This window comes from Catharus ustulatus, chromosome 2 (genome assembly GCF_009819885.2).
Source record: "Catharus ustulatus isolate bCatUst1 chromosome 2, bCatUst1.pri.v2, whole genome shotgun sequence".
Taxonomy (NCBI): domain Eukaryota; kingdom Metazoa; phylum Chordata; class Aves; order Passeriformes; family Turdidae; genus Catharus; species Catharus ustulatus.
Window position 1 is genome coordinate 38,016,306 of NC_046222.1, and position 18,802 is coordinate 38,035,107.

Here is an 18,802-nt window from a genome sequence, read left to right on the forward strand (position 1 = left end):
AGTATTTTCATTTACAGTAACTGTGGAAGGAACTAAAAAGCATGCAATTTCAAAAGATGTTGCATGAACCCCAAAATTATTTCTAGGAATGTTTACAACTACAGGTATTTTCCTAAGTTTCTCAATCACTAATACATGATGCTTTTCTAATTTAACTTGACCTTGAAGAAGACAGGACTGTGCTCTGGCTCAATGTTGAAACATAAAGTAATAGTTTTATTTTTCCATCTTCCAAAACTGTCTTTCTTTTGCAAGTAGAGCCATCTGTGTGGACCACGTAATGTGCAGCCATGTCACATCTGGCACAGTAGCCTAATCCTGCACTTCTGTACCCTGCAGTGCCTCACAAAAGTCTCAGTCCTGGAAGAAGCCTTGTCTACTGAAAATGTGCAAGTATTTGCTGAACTTCTTTCTCAAATCACAGGATCACACTGCCAGGTAACACAGCTACTCATGAAAGACAGATTAGTTCAACAAAGGTCATAGCCACATATCTAACTCTCACCAGTGGAGCACCATTAATGTTTGAAGATAAATAATTAATATATCCTTCTATGTTTGCTGAACTGATGTGATGCGCTTACATAGACATATTCAACCTCTGTAAAAACTAAGGGGTTATTTTTACATGTTCAATTGCAGAATTCAAGCCTTAAAAGGACTACAACATTGGGCTAGATCCCCCAAGCTACCAGTCATTCACAGGTACTGTCATATGTGCTCATTAACGTTGGCACAGAATGTCAACCCACCAGAGGATGAAACTTTTAGAAATCCCAGCAGCTGCTCTAAGCCAATAATGCATTGCTGTTTGGTATATCATAATTCACATTAAAAAGAATATATCTGACAACCAGAAGCTGAGCTCTTAAAAGGTTCTACTTCAGTAACAATTTTGTGTTGGTTTGTTTCATTCCTCATAGTTTGAAGTTTTGCGTTTTTTTGTCTGGTTGGTTGGTTTGGGTTTTTTGCAACTTTTTTGTGACAATTTATTATGACAATTAATTGGTGAAAATAGTTAAGATAACAATAATATCTTAGTTTCCTTCTACTTGACTTAATTTATGCACAGGACAGAACTTCCCATATGCTGAGTTTACTGCCTCCCCTACAACCAGGAATAAAAGAACTATTTAAATATTTTACGGCCCACATTTTTAACTCAGCACACTCATTAAACAGTATTTTTTTCAGGAGGCAATTCAATCAGATCTTATAATTGTTTTCTAACAAAATGCACTGTGTTATTTTTACTTCAAGCTAGGGAAAAAAAAGGACAAGAACACTGGTCTTTTTAACACTCTAGTTCAGTAGGAGAATATGATTACAGAAATGGCATTTTTCAGCATAATGATCAGGTTACATCTTACCTGATGGCATATGTGGAAGCTGTACACATTAGGAATAATACTAATACCATAATGACTCCAGTCAGACCTGGAACTAAAAGGAACATAACTTAGATTTGAACTGTGAAGAGGTATACTTCCTACTATGACCTTTTAAGAAAGTGGAATTAGACATACAAATCATGATTCAATCAAACTCTTGAATATGCTTCACTCTTGAGGACAACTCGTGTAGCAAACCAGATAGGAAAGAAGAGTTCTTGTGTAATTTCCCATCTTCCCAAAGAAAATTACCCTTTTCCTTGCATTTCAGCATGCATCACAATTTCCTATTTGTCTTTGCTCCTGTCATCTTTTGCTTGTGACATCTGTGTCTAAGCAGGTAACTAAAAACAAACACTGTTTACTTGCAAGACTGACAGCACAAGTTTCTGTTGCTTTTTTATTCCAAACACTACACTCTGTTGATCATGACAATTAAAAACCTGTTCAGGGACAGAATTTCAAGCAAATCAATTTCTATGCAAGCTGTCACTACAATTTTTTGCCAGCCCATTTCATTCTGGAATGAGGAAGAGCCTGAAATTACTCTCCATGGCATTGTATCACACACGAAAATGTTGCCCATAGAGCAAGGTCTGTGAGACGGATCTGCAGCCAGCACTTGGGAAGGAAAGGTTAAAAATATTAACAATTTAAGTCATCTGCTCAAAAGAAGAATTATATCAGAATTAGTTTATCCTCAGATGTTTTTTAGGTCAAAGGAGAGATTATCTCAAATCTTATCTTTTTATAAACTTCTTAATACCCACTCACTGAAAAGTCTGATACCCAAAACCTCAGTTTTTACAGCCCTACAATCAATGGAAGCTTTGCCATGGATTGCATAAAAATACTTGATTTCCCTCCTTCATGGAAAGATCGCAATTAAAAGCAGTAGCAATTAAAATAAAAATATGCATTCTGTCCACTGCCTTCTTTTTGATTTCTTTTTTCTCAGCCTGATTTGATGTGTAGTGTGCAATGAATCTCAATTCTGAGCAAATACCACCAATGCAATTGCAGTACAGCACTTGATCCAGCTTCAAGCACTGTCACTAAAGCCAGAGGTCACCTTTTATGTCCAGTTTTTCAATTATCTTCTCCATCAAACTGAAACCCCTCACAGTCTTGCCCCAGTTTATCAGTTAAATTTTAGTGTTTCCTCTCTGCCCTGTCCCTGACTCTCCTTTCCTCCAAGTATAATCTTGAATACTTGTTCCTCCCAGAGTCTGCCTCACATGCTTATACAAGGAGGTTCTTCCCTGGACTAATCTGAAAAGCCATCATCACTCTATACATCCTCCTGATCCCTTATTCCTTCTGTTTGCTGTTCTGAACTGTCTGAGAAGAAACCAGGGTTTTTTTGCCTATTTGCACAGCTCCCAGAGCAGGAAAACCTTTGTCCCTGCCTGGGCACTCCTTCAAGCACAAATAGAAGATGTTAATTAGCAGTCATTAGGACAGGGAGTGAATGGAGTAATTTTAAATTTAGGATAACTCTGACCTCAGTTTCTGTCAGTTCACTTTCTCTCTTCCTCTACTCTCAACTTTAAAGCTTTCTAAGGGTTTTTGGGAAACACTGGTGTGCCAGTTGCTAATTCCAGCATACCTATTGGGATTGACAAACCTAGAATCATTGCTGTCTGTTCACAGATTTGATTTGACTGTGCCATAAATGTTACCAAGCCAGGATTTTGGTGTTTGATCCAAAATAAAGGAGAAATAAAGGAAATGGCACCAGGAAGGAACTTTATCTGCTTATCAAGCGCTACAGCTCAGACTGGTGCCTGCCCCTCCATACCCAAACACTGCTCCCTTCTAAAGTCCTGCACCAAAAATGTCTTCATCTGTTTATTCTGTGTGAGTGCTGAAGCCTGATACCCATGTAACCATTTAGATTGCTCAGAAATCCAACCAGCCCTTCAATAAACCAGATTAAGCAAAAAGACTGGTTTGCTGTTATGTTTCTTTTTCTAGAAATTGGATCATTTAGGAATTTGGTTTAAATATTAGGGAGAATCTCCGAAACTAATGGACTTCTGCTGACTCATCTGTACAACAACAGATTTGAAGATGCTGCTTATCCTACTACTGGGCTTATGTAACTCCTGCCTTCTGACTTCTGGATAAGCAAATGCAGGTTATATTAACACAAATAGCACAACTCCAGATAGCTGAGATACGACAAATGGAGCATGCCAATACAGGACCAAAGTAAGTTTTGTCTGCAGAGTGATGATGATAAGCAGCAAACTTTTCTCATTCAGTTTTGCAAGACTTACCAGTTGCAAAAAGTAGTTTCCTTGGGTCCTGAAAAACAGACAAGCAAAAACAAAGTCAACATATGGTATTTTGTATCTATAATAGGAATAATTTTCTAATAGTAAGTAGCCCATGAAGCCCATTTAAAGACATATGCAGTCCCTGAATCTGGAAGCAGGAATGGATTTGGTACTTGGTAGCAGTTTACACTGACTGCAATTCAATGAAAACTAAACCTTTACCCTTTGCATTCTCCCAGCAAAAATAATTCTGATCTATAATCTGGATTCAGATAACTTTACAAATAACTGTTTTTTGAAAGCTTAACTTTACTCAGTTACCTCATCCCTTTGGGACGACAGAGTGGAGCAGAAGAGGGAGAGGTTTTTGAATTTAAATGCAAGACAAGAGGCAAGCATTTTACTGCTAGCTATATCACCAAGACATTTGCAGTGGACCATAGTGAAGCAAGACTGAACACAAAGGATCTCACAGATGTTCCTGTGTCCTTCCCCACATGTGAAAGGAAGCAGGGATATTTCAACATCGGGGAAACTGCCTCACTTCCCCTGATCCTATACTTGAAGAGATTTCATCTTCACTGCTTGGAAAACTTTTTATATTTAAACTTGCAATAAAATGTACAGTAATTTCACAATTACAAGCCGCACCGTTATGACTAAAATTTTGCTCCCACCCTGGAAATGTGGCTTACACTCAGGAGCGGCTAAGATGTGAATAATTTTCTGACATTTTCAACCCCAGAAGTGCAAATTGAGGTGCCGAGTCGAGCAACCTGCCAGTAAAACCCGGCTTTATGCGATTGTTACAAATTGGTTACTCTGTTTCACAGTGGATGGAGCCGGGCTCCATGCTGGCAGCACAAGATGGGGGGGAGGAGGGGGAGCTCTCTCCTTCAGGCAGCACAGCCTGGGGGAGAGACGAGGGACCTCCCTCCTGCTGGCCCTGTGGCCTGGGGGGAGGCGGGAGGCTCCATTCCCTCCTGCTGCCACCACCACGAGTGCCAGCGGGCTCCATCCCCGCCTCCCACCACCGCCGCAGGTGCCAGCGGGCTCCGTGCCCCCCTGCCACCACAGCGCAGTGCCAGGCCGGGGTGAGCAAGCCTCACGGCCCAGCCGAGCCAGTAAACCCCACCATCCCGCGATTCTGTTACTGTTTGGCAACTTTGTTGCACGCAGATCCTCCCTGCGAACAACAGAGCGGCTTATAATTGGGTGCGGCTTATGTATGGACAAAGAATAAAATGTTTGCCAACACCCGGAGATGCGGCTTATAGTCAGTGCGACTTGTAATCGTGAAATTACTGTAGTTGGGGGGGTGAGAAGTTTACATACAGGACAGGAAAAATGAAGTGACCCTCTTTCTGACCTTGTCTGCATCCAGATGTGTGTACCCAGGTACAGAAGATGAGAGGAGCATCCAGACTGTCCACCACAGTTTAAGAAGGAGTATAAGTGGGACTCAAGGACAAAAGTTCAAGAGCTACTAAAGTACCTGAAATTCAGGAGTTTTGATCCTGGAGTTCCTAAAAAACTTGCTATTATCTCTATTTTCTGTTGCAAAATTCCTAAGGCTGCTTAGTAGAGGCTTAGAACCCTGGCACATTCTTGCCTGAGGCTAGCTCCTGCTGATGTTCCTGATGAGGTCCATCAGACCACTCCTAACACAAGCAGACACAGTTCAACCCAGAAGCTCAGCACAACACTTGGTGCTGGCACGTCTGTCTGCCACTGAATAGCTGGGTGATTAGATCATTCACCCAGGGAGTGGAAGACCTTGGTTGCTGGTCCTTGTGAGCCTGGACTGAGTCAAGTTCTCTTTTTCCAGGAAACGATGCAGCTGGGATAGGGTCATTCTAAATATTTCCTAATGGAACTGGTAGAAAAGAAATACAGACCAGAGACCAGAATGAACACAAACAAGGGAGAACTTGACTGCAGCCCAAGAAGAAAGGGTGCTGGACTCTGGTCTCGCTTCTAAAATCTGCAAATATCTCTCCAGTCCCAAATACACAAGTAAGCACCTGGCCAAGAGACTAGGAATCCGATATTTCTGCAAGAGATCTGCACCACAGTCAAACAAGGCACACAAATCAAGCATTTCACAAGCAGAAATCAGTTCATGTAGATAACTAATTCCATGCTTAGCATATATACTCATATATGCATTCACCGAAGCTGAAAAATGCAAAATCAGTTTCAAATCTTACTGTATTCCAAATAGTGGAAATGCAGAACAAATTTGCCCAAAAAACAGCAGAAATGTGTTAACCAGGCCCACCCAAGGAACAGAGAGAAGCAGAAGAGAAGCAAGAGAACAAGGCGCAAGGCAAAAATTTTAGATGATTAAATTCTCCATCTAATAATCAAACAGGACTGAACCTTGCTGGCATTAATACATGCTTTCTCCAGAGAAAGAAACAAAATCCACAGGAATCCACACAATGGTGACTTTTCAGTGCATGAAACAGGTACACTGTATAGATCACACAATAGCATTGAATATGCAAATATTAATATATTTAAATGATATGCTTAAAATTAAAATATTAAAGGAAAGTTGGCTCACCTCACCACGATAGTTTGCTGCATTTAGGGTCACAAATTCTTCATTGTAGTTCTCAGAGAAGTTAAGAGCATTCACCAGATGAGCAGCAACATGTAAGACTAAAAAAACCCAAAAAACTGAGTAAAGCTCAGGATCTGTAAACAAGTGCTGGATGTTCCCTGTGGCCATCTAGATGCCAAGATATAATCACATCACCTGCATGAGATATTCCAGGGACTAAGGAATTCTTAATTATTTTTCAAGAGCAAATAATTTCTGTCATAAATATTAATGACAGAAAGCTGTATGCATTTTAGGAATTTTAACACTATAACAATGATTTCTGTACTGCAATGCTTCAGCTGAGAGACAACAAAGGTGTCCAGCCAAGAATATTTCTTCTTCTCCAAAGTGGGCAGCTGTCTCTACTACTCCCTCCACTGCTTACCTAGCCTGCAGTACCCTGCTTTTTCACTCAGATTCCTCAGGCACAACAAGGGCTCACCTGCAATGGCAGATTTTGACCTGATCTCACATACCTGTCTTCTAAGAAACTGGCATTTTAGGGAAAGGCTTGACATTAGAATGTATGCCCATATGTTTAAAGCAAAAAATGAACCAAAACCCACACACATTCGAGAAAGCATTTACAATTTAAGACGAGCAAGCACAGAGCAAGACTACCCCCAAATGTACTGCAGCAGAAAAACCACCACTAAGTACTGCATCAACATGCTTCCAAAACATGCTGCTGCTCAGCACAGTGAGATCTCACCTGAAAAGATGCATATTGTAACACCACACGTCACATGGAAAGTTTTACTTTTATCCAGCAGCCTTCTGGTTTTCTTGCTGGCAACCTAGTAAGAGAATTCAAGCAATCTCTTCCAAAACAAAGCAAAGAAAAAAATACTAACAGCAGCTGTGGTGATATAATAGCAACTTCAGATTTTATTAGGTTTAACACCTTTGCAAGCACAGTACCTAAATTTAAAAACTACTGGATTATGCCAAGAAGACAATTTTGAGGACTTAATGAAGAAATTATACAGATGTCAAGAGAACATAAGGTACCTCCTGGCCTTAATATTTAGGAATTTCAGTATTAATTGTGAAGGTTTCACTGACTCTTTCATAAGCAATATCAAAAGGAATGGTGTATTTGCATACATATGTGCACCTATAGGCATCAAAGATTATAGGCATTATCACATGATTAACAGAACTCACAGGTTCAATTTGCACGCATCTAGCAAACACAAATGTTCCTCAAAAGCATTATTTATATTTCTGCAAAAGCAACTGGCAGATCACAAAGAAGCTAAACCATTATTTCTCCCATGATAACAAATGTAACAGGTGGGTGTTTCTATAGAAAGTTCTGTCACCTCCAGTAGGGCAGCTGTAGTCATGCAGAGAAAAAGTTGAATTCTCTGTTGAATTCTATCAGGAAGCACTTGAGATGACACTTATATCTCTAATACAAGAGTTTGGATAGACAGGGGAGAATTCATCTGGTTACAACTCCACAGCAACTCCCCACCTTCAAAAATGCACTGAAGAAATCACCCTCTCAAAGGGTCTAATCAAACCAGGCAATGCCTGTCCTCAAGGGAGTCATGAATCTAAGGCTGTGTGTCTGACACTTGCACCACGCAGGCACGCAGTGTGGAACAAACAGCCATGTAACAGATTTTTTTTTTTTTCACTTTTCTACTAAACAGAGAGCAGTGCTGCATTCCGAGGACAGTGCTTACCTTCTGGGATCCCCGCAGGAAGGCCAAGAGAACGCGGCACATGGGCAGCAGGACGAGGCAGCAGTTGAGATTGAGGACAGATGCTGAAGCTCTGCTAACACACAATCCTAGCTGAACAAACATTGTAAGAGTTAGATTACAGGCAGAAAGGAATGGCACCTGTGTCAGTATTGTCTCCCTCTTTGCTGTGAAACCAAATGGTTCCCATGCTCTCAGTGCCCATCAGAATAGTGGAGTCTCATGTGCTATTGTACTGCAGAAACCACGGTACACACAGCATGCTATCCTGTCCTCACAGGGAAGGAAAAAGCTCTCATCTTGGCATCAAGAAGTTATTAAAAATACATTCTGTCAACAAAAAATGACAACTTTCTACCACAAGAGCCAATATTCTCCTCAGTGCCCAAAGTCACATGGAACAAAACATCTGAGACAACAGTAAGGGTCCACTGAGAAATCACCTGATATCATCTGTCTTCAACAGACATAACTACACAAAAAAAAGAGCGATAAATACTATGGTGACTCTAGACAGCCACTCGAGTGTAACAACTTTCTGTTAAGCCACAAAAAGATGTAAAAAAATATTGACTCAGTCTAACTGAAATGGTTATAGTGTTTCAAAGACTGTTATAGAATTGTCACAAAATTCCTTTATCCATTCACATTATGCAATGCCATATTTGGACATAAAGAAAGTAGGTTTTCTTCAGTTCAACTGCTCAATAGCTGGGAACTGTAATAAAATCTAATTTCACTAATGCTTTCACTGATATATTGGGAACTTACATAATTAGAACAAAAACACTTGTCAAATAAATGAACAAAGCACACATTCATGTCATAAACCTGCATTTTTAATCTTGTTATATTATCTCATTCATTTATGATTTTTAAAAGTTAACAAAATGCCATTGTTCTTGTAGTTATTAGATTGAATTACCATTTTACTAGCTTATATAAAAGATGCTTTTAGACTGTCAACAAATTTCTAGAAGGGTATTTCTTACACTGTTCTCAAAACTCCATGTATTTCAATTCCTGAAATAAATTAGTGAAAAAGTATTATAAAATTAAAGATAAATACTGCAGGAGCATGTGAATAAGTTGAACAGGTACAAATTAGCTAATAAAAATTACTTAAGATTTATTACCTTTTCAAAATGAACTTATGTTAGAAAAAAGCATGTTTTACTTTCTCAGACAAAAAAAATTATCTGTGAAACATCTATTATATTCTTATCTTTGTTATCAAGACGAAACCGAATTTACAGAGTTACGTCTGTGTCACAGAAATGGATGAATATATAAGCTAGGAAAAACAAACAGAATAACTGCACGTCAGAATTTCTTGAAAGAGGTCAAGCACAACAGTATGAAAGGGTTTCTAAATGCCAGTAACCCTAAAACCTTACAACTGCCTGCTCTCAGTTAGCAACATCCATGTGCCTCCCCTGCTCTGCAGCACACCTGGGCACAGCACCAGGAGGCAAACAGAAGGTGAAGATGTTCAATCCACCTGAAAAACCAAGCTCAGCACCTAAAATCCTTTTTCTCTTCCAGCTACTTTACATTGTTTAGTTAGACCTGAGTGCTGGGGACCTCCTCAGCAGACCCCACCAGCCTGCACAGCACAGAGCAGGCACAGGGGCGCCCTCTCTCAAAAGCTGCCCATGAGAAGTAGGAGCAATTACCCCACAAAATGTGCTCTACCTTGTACCCTACCAAGTAAATGTGGCATCTCCAGCAAAACAATCCCAGGAACAGATCATCTCCAACCTACTGAATGACAGAAAATAAGACTAAAACGAGCCATGTCACTTAGTTCTTTCCCACTCTCCAGATGTCCTCCACTATTTCTTCCAATGTGCTGTTAGTCCTCTTTTTCCTTACATAAAACCTCCCTTGCTTCTGTTTCATCTGTTACTTCACTCTCTGATCACTTGCACAATGAGAATTTTTTCTTGCTACTCCTTCCTCAAAAGCCATATTCTTAGGTCAGTCTCTCCTCCCCCCTTCCAACTAGAAATGACCCTTGAACACATTGGACTTAATGAAAATAAAAACATCTCTACAATGCACTGTCTGCATACACAACATTGTCTCTTTTTTCATTAAATCCTCTAAAGAGAAGCTAAAAATGAGCTATACACTTCATTGAAGCAATAACTTCAGAAACATGGTCATTAAAACATAGAATTTTCATTGGGGCTTACTGATGTGCTACAGTATTGCAGTGATTAAATGGGCATGACTTGAAAAACTCGACCATTATGTAGAAATAATGTTACGCAAACTCCAGAAGTAAACTGAATCATTTTTGCGGCTTTTGACTAACACCCATAATCTGAAAAAGCTGCAATACCCTTAATGAGCAGTTTGAAAATTTCAATAACTTCTGTTGAATGACCTATATGATAAATCATTAGTTTCTCAATAATATATGCTGTCTTTGAGTTTAAACATCAACTGGGCATGATATCAGTTATCCAAGACTTCCTTTACCAAGCACAAAAATTTTTCTTACAAAGCTTCAACAAAACAGTAGTTTGGTCTAGAAGAGAGTCAATTCTACACAGTATAGTGTTAAATGCATGAAATAACTCCTATCTGAGTTCAAGAAGCATTTTGACAATACTCTCAGGCACATTCTTGGGATGTCCTGCTCAGGGCCAGGAGTTGAACTGAGGGGTTCCTTCCAGCTCAGCTTATTCTGTAATTCTAAGTAAAATGCCAAAGAATTTAACAAGTCTGAATCATCAATGATGTGTAGAAAAGGCTATCTTACTAACCTTTCTTCGTTTTTCTCCACTATTTAACAAATAGCAAATATTAATTCATAATGCAATTACTATGGAAGAATGTCCTTACATTCGTTATAATTCAATGGTATCAGCACCTGCACATAGAAGCGGAAAAAAAAAAAAAAAAGGAGAGACAAGCAAACAACTGCACTTCCAAGGAAGTATGATTCAAATATGAAAATATTGTTACCAATGGTTCATGTAAGGTTTTATTCTGAAGAAATAAAGTTCAGCAATATTTCCTGCAACAAGCCCATGACTGATTTGCAAACAATGGTAAATACATTTAGAAATTCCTAAAATCAAAATTCAGGCAAGAAGAAAAAGAGTTTAAGTTGGCTCTTAATATATATTCAAAAGCTAAAAATATTACCATGAAACTAATTCTTTCCAAATGGTTTCCAAGACACCTCTTTCTTAACTTCCTTTGCATTGCCTGGGAGGCATAGTAACAAATTAACACAGTACTTTGTTGGATTTTTAAACAATGGTAGAATAAAGGATGATTTTTGCTCCAAGGCAACTCAATGGATCTAAAAGGGAATATATACACTTCTTAAGGAGTTAAAAATGAGAGAAATATAATCCTATTTTCTTACTGAAGTCTTTATTGTCTTACAAAAAAAAACCCTGTTATTGCATGTAACTAGCATGTGAAATTTCTGCAGGATCAAAAAGAAAAAAAAGTAACACACACACACACGCACTGTTTTATCCAGCTTTGATGATACTAAATCCAAGCATTCAAACCCCTCCTTCCACAATCTGCCTACTTGGTACAACACACACTGGTATCTGATTTCATGGAGGGGCAAAGAAGCATAGAAAAACTAAAGGATTACTCGAATTTACAGACTAAATCTGTGGCAAAAATAGTAGGGAACTGGACCATCCACAAACTCAAATCCTAAAAACTAGGTTATATTTTTCTTGCAGACAAGTAAAAAAGAATTGCCACCTTCTCCAAAGCGGCATGAAAGAGCTCCAGAATGTAAGTTCTCCAGTGATCCCTGCCTGATGTACAGTCCCACAGAAATCCAGAGGGATTTTATGTTGCTCATACAACATAAAAGTAGGACAAAGAAGAGTCAGTTCTCATTGTACCTTGCTGTAGCAAGAATGAAAATAAGCTTTCTCTGCTAGGCAAATGATTTCAGTATTAGATTGAGGGCTGAAGTAGCTTATGTGTACCCCAGAATTCCCCAAAGTTCATCAGTTATAAATAGAGAGATGAATGCCACCTGCAACTGCTGTGCACAGAAATTTGATGTTTGATACATGGTTGCAAAATGAAGATTTCAACAAATACCGTCCTATCTCACCTTTTAAGTCAATCTTGTATCAAAAAATGTTAGTATAATGCAAACCCTTGCACACCTGAGAAGATGTGATTCTGTTTCTCAAGACTCCACTACCTACAAGCAACAACCCTAAACAGTTCATAGTGCAATAGAGACACCACCACACTTAATGCTGTCTCTTAAAAATTTTTCAATCTTCTTTGATTCAGGGCAGCTTGAAAAGTTCTGGCAAGACTCAGAAGCCACCTGCTGCTCGTAGACACAGGTCACAGACCACCTCCCCAGATCAGTACTGGACCAGCTAAAGTTATTTTCCTACGTGGAGCAAACTGTGCTGCACAACATGCCTCCTTTTGACTCAACCTCCTTTTCTTCAGAGAGTACTCCTTCTCTTGAGTAACAGAGCACTGATAATCTAAGATGAAGGCCAGAACTGAACTGTGTGCACTGCAATTATTCCCCTTAGGTCTGTCAAATCTGGCTGGAGAGCTAGCACCAAAAGCATGAAGTAGTTGAAAAGAAGGAAAAGGTGAGGGTAGGGGAAACCCACTAGAACACATGAAAACTTCTACAAAAGTTTGACTTGGTTTTGCTCCTGAAGAAGGCTTCAAATAAGGACTCTGTAAATCTGAATCTCAGGTACTATAATCCTTTAAAAATTACTTTAAGTGGTGCAATACTTTTAATATGTATGGGGTATCTTCCCTGAACTACTGAGAATCAGTATTCTCCCTGCTCACTTGTAACTCATCACACAGGCATTCTTTGAAGGTTTGCCATCTCTTCTTGTCTACAAGTTTAGGTCATGTTCCCATTTTATACACAGTGCCTTTGTGTAGGATGTACTCCTCCTTCTGCTTAAATCAGTCATTCAAAATGAAGAAAGCAATTTACTTAATCTTGAGTGCAGTAATAGCTTCCAACTTCTCTGATAATCTCCAAGCAAAGGATCAAGACACACAACTCCCACCAATGCTAGGATGTGTGGGGTAAGCAGGATTCAGTGTGGTTGCATAACGATCAATGAAAGTGGAGTTTGGTCTCAATCAGTAAAATCTCTGTCGTTGTGATAAACTAGCAAGGAGAGACATGAAAGTTACTGGAACATCTGGAACATATTCCAAGCAGTGAATAAAGGTGACAAATGCTATCCACAATACTGCACGGTACAAAGGCAGCAATAAAAAAACGAGGTAGCACTTTTCCTTTGCAGCCCCATTTTCAGTTATTCAGTCTTTTCCCAAAGAGATCCTTCTGACAATGCATTTTCTTCACTTTGGTCTGAAACCCAGAAGCTTATCTCTTGCATTAACATTTGACTACATTACAGCTATTTGAGCAGGGACAAGAGAGGGAATGAGGAAAAAGAGACCCTTCATGCCATGACAAAATGAGCTCAAAGCTTTCTGCTCACAGGGAACTCAAGCACCAAGAAACAAGCATTTCATTCAATGCTGTTAAAGCAAGACTTGAGTTCTATAAGGCCAGTACCAAATTTATGACTGATTTTTTTTTGACCAGGCACAATCAAACTTACTGGACAAAAATAAGGCCAAGTTAGACTGAAGAGAGAAATCCTGAAGTCTGTGAAGAAATAAATCTGGATGATTTTACTGACTGAGCAGACCAAAATCTACAACAATGAATATTTTGGAGTCAAGTAATTTAAGACTCTCCCTTTCAGTAACTCATGCCTACTACACATTATAGTACCTATCATGAACACAAAGATGAGTATTCCTTTCCTCTTTGCCAAACTCTTTTATAAGAAATTCACGTGTGTTGGTGATTTCTTCACAGGCTTCTCTTGCTTAAGCAATGTAAGACCACAAGTTAACATCTATCAAATCATAAAAAGAGATATTTTTTTATCTGAATTGTGTTTTTGAACCAGTGTCAGTGCCAATGCATGCATATAGTAAGACTGTGATCTGCAGTGTTACAAGCAATTCTGTATCCAAAAGGATGGTTCATCAAAACAAAACTACTGGAAAGGGATTTACATCCACTAGGTTCTGGTGAACCTCCACTGGCAAGCATTATGTAACCACAGAATTATTCTGGTTGGAAGGGACCTCAGAATGTCTCTGCTCAAACCCCCTGTTCTAAGCACGTTCAACACCAAACTCAGATTAAGTTTGCTCAAGGTTTTTTTCCCAATTAGGTTTGAAAACACCTAGGCATAGAGATTGCACAGTGAAGAGTTTATGGTCTCGTTAACAGAAGTCAAACTGAGCAAAGTAGAGATATTTGACATAAAATAACGCTAAGTTTCCTGGTACATAAATGGTTGATCAACCTCCTCCTACCAAATTACTGCCTTCTACTTATTTGTTCTCTTTGCACTTCCAGGACACCACCATGCTCTTAGTGTCTTTTTACAAGTGTAGAATTAGGAAGATTGTCATTGAAAGACTGAGTGAGAGTTAGGCACCTAAACAATTTTTAAATCTTGTCCTTAAGTATCTTGTTCAACATCACAGAGAATGCAATTGGGAAATAATAAATCTGAGCCTCATTCTTCTCTAGACAGTTGAAAGGAAGTAAATCACTTCAGTGACCACTGAATGAAAGACCAGCCCCATTCTTTCTCCCTCTTCACATCAGAAAGGAGATGGCATGAAAACATGGCATAGCTGAATATACTCAGAATATTCAGTCCAAGATCTCATTTCATATCATACTTTGATTTCCTACAGCAACTCTCCTTGTTCTCCATTCTGTTACTTGGTAAACAACAAAATTACCTGTGGTAAATATTTCCATGCTGCAAGTGCAAAAGCTCTTAAGGCAATTACAGCCTATTGTAGCATGTTAAGAAAGAAAAAAAGCAAACTCCTTAGGAGACCTCACTGAAAAAAACAGAAATTTATTGTAATTCAAAATGTGCCGCTCCTTTTTGGCAACTTTGTTAGTTCTCTGAAAAAAGGAATCAGGTGTCACGGAAGTATCCATTAAAGAGTTCAATCTGTTAAGACAAAAAATATCAACTATTGAATTATAAAAGAAGAGTTTAATCTACATCTCAAAATCTTCAGACACCAAGAAATGGCACAAAGGCTCTGCAAACCACTCACACAAGCATAGAACAGAGAGGAGACCGGTTATGCAGCTGGGCCATGGGTCAGTGGCTATACAAACCAAGAGAGAAGAAGAGGGGCAAGAATTCCTGTGGAAGGCAACCGCAGCTGTAGTGTTGCTTATGCCATCTCCTCAAGAAACCAAATCAGGTTCAGTTTTCCCAATCCTTGCAAAATAACCTCTATGATTAATACACATACACAGATACAATGAAAAGAAGGGAGGAAGCTAACTTTGGGATCTACTGAAGATATTTAGATGAACTGTAAAAAGTGAATTAATTGCAAGTACATTTTACAGTCTTTACTATCTTCAAAATGTTAAAATTAGTTTTGTAACTTTGAACTAAAGTATCTTTTAGACTTAGCTCTCCATTATTAACCTTATTTTAGAGGTCCCTAAATTCACTTTTTCCCACAGTGGCAGACACAATTAAACAAACTTAAAAGTATGACCTCCTAGTCCCTGTCTCCTGACCAAGGCAAGGAATCTGTTGCCTGAGTCATCTCACAGGTTCCCAACACACATTAAGTTACTTTGCAAGTGTCTTCCATTTGGAAGTACAAGAAAACCAAAAAAAATCCCAACCAGATGATGAGCTGGTATGAGGCAGACAAGTCATCTGAATTGAGAGAAACTTGCTGATTGATACCAGCTGAAAATCTGGTCCAAAATGTTACCCAAGAACATTTGCTTTACAAACAACCCATTTGCTCTGCCAGGAACAAACACAGTTTTCAAAGAGATACACTGGGCTGAAAAGCGACTAAAAATTAAAGTAAAATTACAGACATTTTCTGCTCTTTCTGTCAAGTCACCACCATGAAGGATTTAATTATTATCATTCCCTTCTTTTTTGTGCTACCTTTGCTAAGATTCATTCTTGAACATATCTGAATCAGCCATAAGAAGAAAGAAAAAAAAAGGAGAAAATTGTATCAATTCAACTTACTCCTAAGCAAGATCACAAAATCTTATGGTACTGGTTAGTTATAATCCCATGTCAACTTTCTATCAAAATCCATTCCTGAGTATGACATAGCGTTACAAAGCATCATGTTATTCACCCACTTTTTCCCAGACTGTCAAATTCTAAGCAACCTGTGGGCATTTTCCAGAAAGATGTTAGCCTTTATTCTATGCCTTTTTAGATAGAAATTTTTATCAAATGACTTCAATGGGTAACTTCCCAAGGCAGGCTGGTATCTCATGTGTCCAAAGTATCTTTTTGGGTTCATCTGTTGGTGGTGACTGTTACTCTTCCTAAATCAAAATACCGACTCTTCATTAAGCCATCAAGAATCAAAGAACTTACTATTAGAAAACAAGACTAAAGTTATATGCATTGCAGTGAATTTACACAGAACAGAGTATCCATGAGAATTACAAAGACTGAAAAAGAACTAAGACTTATTAAAAGAAGTTCCTCAGCTTGCAAGTATATCACAATAACTGGACTGGAAAGAATTTGCCAACACGAGTCCATAGCTTGCTTAATGTGTTGATGATAAGAAGTGGAGCTCCACTCACTTGTTGAGCATGTCTGTGTTCCTGTGAGCCTGTCTGCTGCTTGGTACACCAAGAGGGGAGAGAGGAGGGGAAAGAATAGCTGTCCCAGACTTGACTGGCTATTTTTCTTCTCAATAGTGTTCACTTTCTACTCCTAAGTGACTGTCAGAAACATCCCAGTCATTTCTTACTTTAAAAAGTTAATAGGCAGTTTGAGTCATCTTTGGTTAGCAAATGCATTCTGCCCCTTATCCCATCCTCGAGCATCCCCAATTTCCAGGGCAAAAAGCAATGTCCAGGTCACTCACCCCTAACATCTGATGCAAATAATAATACTGTAGCCCTTGATTATAAAGCAGGAAGGTTTTCCCGAAGAGCCATACATTGAGGGAGAGCCAGAAAAACTGAAATGAAACAGAAACAAGAGATTGTAAGTGAAAGTTACATGTGCAAACTTTCCAGTGTTCATTTCATTCATAAAACTCGTATGCCTGTAGTTTCATAAACATATGCAAATGGAATGCAAAAGCAAACTTAATGCACAGAGTATGTTTTAAAGTATTAAAAAGAAGTGCCTCTATGTGGGAAATTTTCACTTTCATTGAACTTCACAAGACTTTTTGTGTCTTACGACAACCGAGAGCTAGCAAAGCACCCCCATACAAGACATTAGCCCAAACCTTTAGCTGGATGCTGCATTTTAGAGACTCAAAGAATAAATTTTAAAAAAAAACACAAACAAAGAGACAAAGGAAGAAAAAACTTGACCTCCAAGAAGCTGCATGTCTTCCCCCAAACTTTCCCCAAGAGAGCCGAACAAAGAGCAGGGCACGGAGGCGGGCACCGTCCCGGGCCGTGGCACCGCGCATCCATCCCTGCCAGCCGCGCACCGGGATGCGCACGGGGCACATCCCGCCCACCCGTCCGAGCCGCGGCACCGGCACGGGGTCCTGCCCCGCACGGAGCCCTGCCCTCACGGAGCCCTGCCCCGCACGGATTCCTGCCCCTCACGGATTCCTGCCCCGCACGGAGCCCTGCCCTGCACGGAGCCCTGTTCGCTCAGATTCCTGGCCCGCTCGCAGGGCATGCCGCGATCCCCGGGACGAGGTGCCCGCCCGACCCGCGGGCAGCCCCGGGCCGGCCCCGCCGCCCGGCAGCCCCCACCGGCCCGAGCCGAGCCTCCTCCGCGGGTCAGCCCCGCCGAGGGGACCCCCCCGGGGCCGCCCCTACCAGGAAGAGGTGCTTGCTCCCCTCGTTGGCCAGCCAGCTCCTCCAGGACAGCGCCATGGTGCGGGACGCCCGCGGGGCAGCACCGAGGGTGGGGGGCCCGGGCGAGCCCTCCTTTTCAGCCGGGCCGAGCCGCCCTCCCCTCTCCCCACCCCTCACCCCCCGCCCTGTCTTCCGGCCGCCGGGGCGTAGCGCTCCGGCCCCGCCGCGCCGCCGTCCAGCCCCCGGCTGCGCCCGCCGGTGCTGCCCCTTTGTCCGGGACGGAGCGGGGCTGCGGGGCATCCCCGGAGGGCAGCGTGCTCTGCCTGACCTGCCCTGCCCTGCCCTGCCCTGCCTGCCCGGCCCGGCCACGCTGAGCTGCGGCCGCTTCCTCGCATCCCCCACCTTGGGAAGAGCGTTTTCCCGCAGAGAATCCTGTCCGTGGGGATCCCACTTGCCCGACTCCCCCCATCCCCGCCCGGGCTGAAATGTGATACAGTGAGCAGGAGGGAGCGAGGGAGCAGCCGTGCATGCAATGCTCCGCAGTTCGGGGGAAACAAAGAGGCTGTCCAAGAAACTACTGTTCGGGCAGTACGTGAGGCCCTCGAAAGCCGGGAGGGGACAGGCTGTATTATTTATTTGAAGTCTGATCCTGCTCCATCAGGTGTCCCTGGAGGACACTAGAAGAGGCCGCCCCTGCGTGCCGGCACCGCGGGTGTGCAGCCGAACAGCAGCCAAGAAAAAGGGGCCGTGGGCACTTCTACATCCAAAGCCTGGGCTGCTGCACTTTGCTGGCAGTCTGCTTTTACTGGTGATCTTCGTGTTTAGTTTGGGTTTGGGGAGGGTGGGCTTTGAGGGAAAGTTGCACCGAATCCTGATTTTTACATTAAGAAAAAAGCTTTTTAAAGAATGCTTGTTGCTAG

General features: G+C 41.0%; 1 protein-coding gene across 1 annotated transcript in view; it reads right to left on the reverse strand.

The window, feature by feature from the left end:
* NOX4 (NADPH oxidase 4) overlaps positions 1 to 17,970 on the reverse strand; it is a 102,540-nt gene extending 84,570 nt beyond the window's left edge. Inside the window, exons 1-7 of the mRNA XM_033053476.1 lie at positions 17,904 to 17,970; positions 16,982 to 17,077; positions 7,979 to 8,089; positions 6,997 to 7,081; positions 6,243 to 6,340; positions 3,674 to 3,701; positions 1,371 to 1,443 (exon numbers count right to left, since the gene is read on the reverse strand). Coding sequence (XP_032909367.1) covers positions 1,371 to 1,443; positions 3,674 to 3,701; positions 6,243 to 6,340; positions 6,997 to 7,081; positions 7,979 to 8,089; positions 16,982 to 17,077; positions 17,904 to 17,960 — 548 coding nt within the window. The 5' untranslated portion in view covers positions 17,961 to 17,970. The remainder of the gene's footprint in view (positions 1 to 1,370; positions 1,444 to 3,673; positions 3,702 to 6,242; positions 6,341 to 6,996; positions 7,082 to 7,978; positions 8,090 to 16,981; positions 17,078 to 17,903) is intronic.
* Positions 17,971 to 18,802: the final 832 nt, after the last annotated feature.